The 6800-nt window shown below is 56.0% G+C and overlaps 1 protein-coding gene across 5 annotated transcripts in view; it reads right to left on the bottom strand.

Moving 5' to 3' along the window:
• Nucleotides 1-366: 366 nt before the first annotated feature.
• The window catches only part of PIANP (PILR alpha associated neural protein), a 21641-nt gene continuing 15207 nt past the window's right edge, over nucleotides 367-6800 (bottom strand). Inside the window, exons 1-6 of one of the 5 annotated variants that reach the window (XM_005873689.2) lie at nucleotides 6569-6794; nucleotides 4861-4920; nucleotides 4096-4607; nucleotides 2997-3078; nucleotides 1988-2215; nucleotides 367-1638 (exon numbers count right to left, since the gene is read on the bottom strand). In XM_005873689.2, the coding sequence (XP_005873751.1) occupies nucleotides 1617-1638; nucleotides 1988-2215; nucleotides 2997-3078; nucleotides 4096-4607; nucleotides 4861-4877 (861 nt within the window). In that variant the 5' untranslated portion in view covers nucleotides 4878-4920; nucleotides 6569-6794 and the 3' untranslated portion in view covers nucleotides 367-1616. Of the gene's footprint in view, nucleotides 1639-1983; nucleotides 2216-2996; nucleotides 3079-4095; nucleotides 4608-4860; nucleotides 4926-5173; nucleotides 6361-6427; nucleotides 6518-6568; nucleotides 6795-6800 lie in introns of those variants that run through there. The other 4 variants (XM_005873688.2, XM_005873690.2, XM_014545667.1 and 1 more) reach the window with 4 other exon arrangements.

Below are 6800 nucleotides of genomic sequence, written 5' to 3'. Positions count from 1 at the left end.
TTTCACCTTTCACCCTCCATCTGTCTTATCAGCTCTCTCTTCTTCATTTTCTTGCTTCTCCATTGCCTGTCCTTCTATGTAATTTGCCCTTATTTTGTCTCCTTTCACATGGTCTCTCTTGACCTGCACTGGCAAGTGACAGGCAAGCCATTCTTCCAGTTTCTCTTGCTCTGTCTGCTCCCTTAGTTTCTTTTCCTTCCAGCTAGTCCTAAGTTAAAGCCCTTGAATCCCAACTCCAGGTCAGAGTAGGCCGGTCACATTGGGCTGGAGGGGTTCCCGGGTTCATCCTCTTTCTCCCTCTTGGCCGCCCATCACCTCTCTTCCCGTCCATTCTACAGGGCTCATAAGACAGAATCAGGGAACTCAGGTATCTTGCAAAGGCTTTATTTGAAAATTTTGAAACTTACATCCCACAAGAATTCAAGATTATCACCACAAGAAGAAAGAGATAATACAAAAATATATATCACAGCATAGGAGCCAGGTAAGAGAGGAAGAAGGAAGGTGGGAAAAATTATGAGAAGTAGGAAGAAACCTGGGGGCGGGGGACAAAAGGAGGGAGAGTGGAAGAACAAAGGAGGGAGGGAAGGAGTGATATTAGGGAGCCCCAGAAGGGGAGGGATAAATTGGGAGGTAGAGCTCCCAATGGCCTTGAACCAGCTGGCTCCATTCCCTGGCAGCCTCAGTGGAATTAGGGAGGCCCTTAGAGAGGCTGGGAAGTAGAGGACTGGCTCAGGGGGCTCTGAATTCCAGAGAGTGACACACACACAGACAGCCAGGACAGATAAGACAAAAGGGACTTAGGAGGAAGGGCAGGGCAAATGGGAGCCCCTTTCGTGGGTAGTGCAGCAGGTGACTCCCCAAAACCCATCTCCCAGACAACAGAACTTAGCAGTGGGGTGGGGGAGAAGTGTGGGGCCTCACTACCTTCATCCTTATGGGAGCCCTCAGGGTATGAGATCACCCATGGAGTGGAATGAGGGAGACAGTGAAACACATGACAGGGAACAGGATGGGCCATGACAGATGGGGGGCACTGGGAGCCCCCCGCTCACCTCCCACCCACCTCTGGGCAGCATGCAGGAGCCACAGAAAATAGATCAGTGGGTGTTCATGAGGGAGAATGTAAGCACAACACACAACACAACATGGGGCCAGGAAATGCATGTGAGAGGAGTGGTAAAGTCAGCCACTGACCACTGAGTGACTGCGATGAGCATGAAATGTGGGAAGAGAAAATGAAAAATGAGAAACAAAAGGGAGAATGTGAGGGGTCAGCAGAGGGGAGAGAGGTGGATGGGGAGAGGGTGCAGAAGGCTGGCTGCACAAGAGCATGAGTGTGTGCAATGGCCCGTGAGGGTGGAGGTGAGTGTGCAAGGCTTTCATGTGAGTGTGCAAGGGTGGGGATGGGGCACCAGAAACCAGAGGCCCCACTTAAAGGAGGGTGAGCAGATAGGATTGCCTACAGGGCCAGTGAGTGTTCCAGGGTGGTGTGCCAGGGCAGAAGCCAGGAGCACCTGCAGCCCCAGCTCCCACAGCTGCCCTACCCTCAGTGGGATGGTGGCTATGCCGGCCCCTTGGCCTCCTGCTTGGTGGCACCCCAACATTGATGGGCATCACAGATTCACCAGGGGAATCCTGAGAGGAAGAGGGAAAGGGTGCAGTCAGGAAACAAGGGGTAAGCCGGAATTGAAAGGGGAGTCCAAGACAAAGGGAGTCAAGGCTAAGAGGGCGGAGTTGGAGTTAAATGGCAGCATGAGAATAGGACAGAGATCCACAGAGCAGGAAAAGGAAGGTCCCCTCAGAGAGGAGGGGTCCAGGCTCCTTGGGAGGGCCAGGGACCCGGCTGGGAAGGAGAGCCAGGGGCTCTGGGAGGGCCAGGCCTATCTCCTTCCCACCCACCCAGGAGGGAGCACCCCCAACCACAGCTCCAGAGACCTAAACATCCTCCCCTCCCCGCCCTCCATCTTTTTGCCCTGGCCCTCACCGGTTCAACTGGAAGGCTGGAGCCCCTTTGGGCTGGGGCATCCCAGGCCCAAGCCGGGGTCCCCCTCGGGGCTCCTCGTGGTCAGGGGTGGGGGTTGGCGAATCCCCGAAGGCCCCCAGCACAGTGACCCCGGCTGGGGACAGGTCTGTCAGCGGCTGCTGGCTCTCCTCCTGCCTCAGGGCACCTTGCTGTCCTGAGGGCCTGCGCCGCTTCTGGCTGCGGTCCCAGCTGGTGCACCGGAAGGGAAGAGGTTCTCTCACACACTTAAGAAGCCCCCATCCTGAGCCTGCAGGGTTGGTCACCCCCAGCCTCCCTTAGGCACCCCTAAGATCCTACAGCTGAGAAACTGGCCTCTAACAGTTCCCTACACCAAATCTGAAACCAAGTGTCCATAAAACCACTTCTCCTGGGCTGGGATCTAAACCATCCCCCCAACCTGGTCCAGATCCACAGAGTTAGTACTTCCTCCCCACCAACAGGTGGAATCCCCCGGAATCGCTGCCTGGGGAGGCGTACCCAGAAAAACCATTTCTCTCCTCAGCAAGCACCTTGGCAGGTTTAGTTCTAGTTCAAAGCCAGCTAATGACCTGGACACTTTAATGATTCTCTCAGTAACGTGTGAAGGACTGGGTGACCCATTATTAAATACAGGCCAAGAAAGCTCCAGATTTACTCCCTCCTCCCCAGGTGCCCTAAGAAGGGGCTCTGCAGACTGGGTCATTGTTCTCAGTCTTGGAGGAAACAAGGACAAGGAATGCCCAGCAAAGCCCCTAGTGCACATAATAACCCCCCACCTCTCCCATTATCCTTGTATGTCCCTGGGAGAAGGAATGTGCCCTGGTTTCTCACTGTCTCCCCCCACCCAAACCCTTAACTACCTTTCCCCAAGGTCCTGCCTTAATCTACCACTCCCTATCCCACCCCCAGCAAAATCCTGCCCTTGCTCCTTCCCTCCTTCCAGCCAAACATCCAGTTCCCAACGGCCAGCACCCTCATCCCCACAGCTTACCAGAACTTGAAGATGATGCCAGTGGCCACGAGAACAATGATGATGGAGATGGTAATTGTGACATAGAGCTGGGGGTCCACACCTGATTGGGGTGGGAAGAAAGTTTTAGGGGGGCTCAGTGTGGTAGGAGCCACGAGGGAGTGGGGACGGGGCTAGGCTGCAGGTTCAGTAAGCTTGAGGAGGGCTGCCAATGTGAATCCACGTTGCCCAACTCTTTCTAGAGCTCCTCCCCCTTTATTCCATTCATCAGCTTTACCCAGAGTTTTCAGCTCTTTTCCTCCCAAATCCCCCACTTTCCCAATCCTGTATATATGTGATGAGGAGGGGCTCCAAGGTCAGAGAGAACCCTGTTCTCTGTACAGAAACCAGGGGGTGGAACCATCCACCTGTGCTCTGGCCTCACCCCCAAACCACTGGCCCTGGCTCTGCACTCTCTGAGCTGAGCTGTCACCCTGGGGTTCCTTCCATGATGTTCCTCTGCATGGAATGCACCCACTCAAGGTTCAGTTCAAATGTCAATTCTTGGAAGGTGTCCTGATCCCCAGGCAGAGGCCGTCTCTCCTCTTTTCTTTTTTTTTCTTTCTTTCTTTCTTTCTTTTTTTTTTTTTTTGGTTAATCCTCACCCTAGGATATTTTTCCATTGATTTTTAGAGAGAGTGGAAGGGAAGGGAAAAGACACACAGAGAGAGAAACATCAATGTGAGAGAGACACATCAATTGGTTGCCTCCCGCACGCCTCGACCAGAGCCAGGAATCCGTGGACCAGAATCAAGCCCAGGGCCCTTCCGTCTGAGGGCCGATGCTCTATCCACTGAGCCAAATCGGCTAGGGCTCTCCTCTTTTCTTAAGCAACACGCTGAGCATGCCTCTAGTAGAGCACTTATTACACTGACATCCCCAAGTGTTTACACATCTGTCTTCTCCAATGGCCCTGAGCTCCTCCAGGGCTCAGACGTGTCTTCATCTCTGCCTCCTGTGCCAGCGTGGTGCCTGACACATTTGTGGAAGGAGCTAACAGACAAGGCCTCACTTGCTGCCCTGAGCTTCAACCAGCCTCCCCACCCTCATATCCCTACCGCCCTCTCACAGTCCCACTCACCTTCCCCACGACCCCCGAACAAGAATGGCCGCAGGGTGGCAGGTGCTTCTCTAAGGATGATCCCATCTCCATCACCCCGCATGGAGTCTGAGTTGGGGTGTGGGGTAGCCAGCCCATGGGGGGCTGCAAAACCATAGTCCAGGGGCAAAAATCCAGGATTGGCAGAGTTGGGATCCCCCCCATCCTCTCGAGACACTGTAGGGCCCCATACAATAGCCCAGGGATACTGGGATGAGGGTGGCCCCTCTTCAAAGCCTGATGGGGTGGCAGGGGGCGCGGTGCCTGGCAGGACTTGCCGCCTGGATCTTGGAACCCGAGGGGATCGGCTTGGTGGGGGTGCCCGCTCCCACACACAGACATGGCGTGGGGCTGAGGGACCTCCCCGGGCGCATGGGGGACGTGCTGGGGCTGGTGGGGTTCGAGGGGAGGAAGAGGAGCCTTGAGCAGGTGGTGGGAAGGGCAGCAACAGCAGTGGCCAGAGAGGGAGGAGGTGGGACAGCAGCAGTGCAGGCCTACAAAAAGGGAGAAAGAGAGGGTGAGACAGAAGCCCATCTTGGGCCTGTGTGTGGGGAAGACAGGCTCATACCTGTGATCCCCAGCTGCCTCTTTCCAGGTCTCTCTGCAAAAGCAGGCGGGCTTTGGGAAGGTTCAGCCTCATTTCCTATCTTCCCAGGGTCTAGCCCTTAGGATGGAAGGCCCTTGATGGGTCTAGGGAGGAAAGGGCCAAGACCTCAGGGAACGCTCCCTCCGCTGTGCCGAACTTACCACATCCTGGACTCCATGCTCGAGATCTTCCTCAGCTGTGACCCAGATTTTCAGCTTTTACTGGGGAAGAGAAGGGATTGTCACATCCCCACCCTGCCCTGCGTTCTTCCCCAGCTCATTCATCCACCAGTTCTACCCACATCTCCCCTCCCATGCTGCTGGCTGCCAGCAAAGCTGCTGCCCCCCAGGATTCACTGCTGCTGAGCATCCTTTGGGGGGAAAAACTCCCCAAGTGGCTCCCTGTCTAGCTCCCGGCCCCTCTCTACAACTACCCAGGTCGCTGTTATCTCCCCACCCCAGGGCCTACTCTCACTTCTCAGGCTTCCTTCTCACTTCCTTGCCCACAGCTCCAAGCTTTTCTTGGATCTTAATTTAGAGTCAAGAACCTTGTGATTCCTTGAGCACCTACCGCTAGGGAAAGAGTCAGGGTGGGGGAGGGTAGAGGAAGTCAATCTGAGTGTGTGAGTGTGTGTGTGGCACGTGCCCAGCCTGCCCACCCCACTTGTAGTTCCAGGCAATTCTCTTAGGATTGGCCTCAGGAATCTGCATCTTTAGGAGAAGGGGAAGAGGAGATGGAGGGAGGGAAGGAAAGAGGCAGAGAGAGGTGAGTGGGGAGAAAAACTACAGAATATACTTTTTGCTCAGTGTTTAATCATACAAATGCATAGATGCCCTCTGACGGGAGGGGCCACCCCTTCCATGTAGCTCTCCTGGGTGAAGAATCCTGGAAGAGTCAGGGTGGTTGCTTTTGAAAGAGGAAGGACATGTGTTCAGGGTTGAGGGTGCTGGACCCAGGGTGGGCCAGGCTCCCCTAAGTAAATGGGACTATGATACCCTGTGGATTATGGGTCTAAATCTGTACTCTAAGTACTCTCAGAGATCATGGGAATAAGATAAGAAGGTCTGGGGAAGGGGTTGGGAAAATGGGCAGTGGGGAGGGATGTGAAGGGGTGAAGGGCCCAGAAGGGAACGGTGGGTTAGGAGCCAGAAGGAAGGAGAAGAGTGAAGAGGAAGCCAGCATAGAGCACAGAGCAGGGGACAGGAGTCCGTCCTGAAAGAGAAGAGAAGGGGGGGTGGGTACAGAGGCTGGAAGCTTGGAGGATGCTGTGGGAGAACAGGATGAGTTAAAGGTCAGGGAGGGAAACAGAGGGTGAAGGGGTCCCAGGAGCAGGGGAAGAAGGGGAAAGGCAGGAGGGGAGAAGGAAAGGTGCAGGCAGGAAGGGAAGGTGAGACACTGTGGAAGGGGAAGCGAGAGAGGGGTGGAGAAGAGCAGGGTTGGGGAAAGGGAAATGGGAAAGGAGGGAGCATAATACGATGACAAAATAAGAGGAAGGGCTGGGGACCGAAGACAAACAGCAAAGATGGAGGAGTTGGAAATTGCTTCTTCCGATGTAAAGGGATGTGGGGCTATGGGAGGAGACAGGGATAGGGGCATGGTGGGAAGAAGGGAGAGAGGGATGACAGAGAAGCAGCAGGAGGGAGGAAGTAAGGAGTGTGGGAGCGAACCAGTGAAGCGGAGAGGGCTCACGGGGGTCTCTGCGGCCGGCTGACTCCGGGACTCACTCACCTCTCCGCCGTGTGCATCACCCCCTCCCCACGCCGTCAACTCGGGTCCCAGGACCACACGCTCCTCCAGCCACCCCTTCCAGGAAGCCCGCAGTCCCCAGGCTGGCGCGCCACCCCCACCCTTTCCTCGCGCCTCGCGGACCTGTTGTGCGCAGGAGACCAGATGGGGGTGGGGCGGGAGCCTGGAGGTGGGGGATCCCGGCCCCATTTCCAGCGGGGCCCCAGCCCACCCCTCTCACAGGCCCGCGCTCCCCGCTGGAAAGCAGCGAGAGTTGGGGAGCAAACGAGGACCCGGCGGTCGGCGAAGGGACTCCGAGGGAGGGAGCCGACAGGGACCCGACGCCAGAGGATGCGGGGAGCCTGAGCCGAAGGCA

This window comes from Myotis brandtii, unplaced genomic scaffold (genome assembly GCF_000412655.1).
Source record: "Myotis brandtii unplaced genomic scaffold, ASM41265v1 scaffold417, whole genome shotgun sequence".
NCBI classification, from domain to species: Eukaryota; Metazoa; Chordata; class Mammalia; order Chiroptera; family Vespertilionidae; genus Myotis; species Myotis brandtii.
Note: the sequence above shows the minus strand (reverse complement) of the source record. Positions and strands in the feature narration are given on the sequence as shown.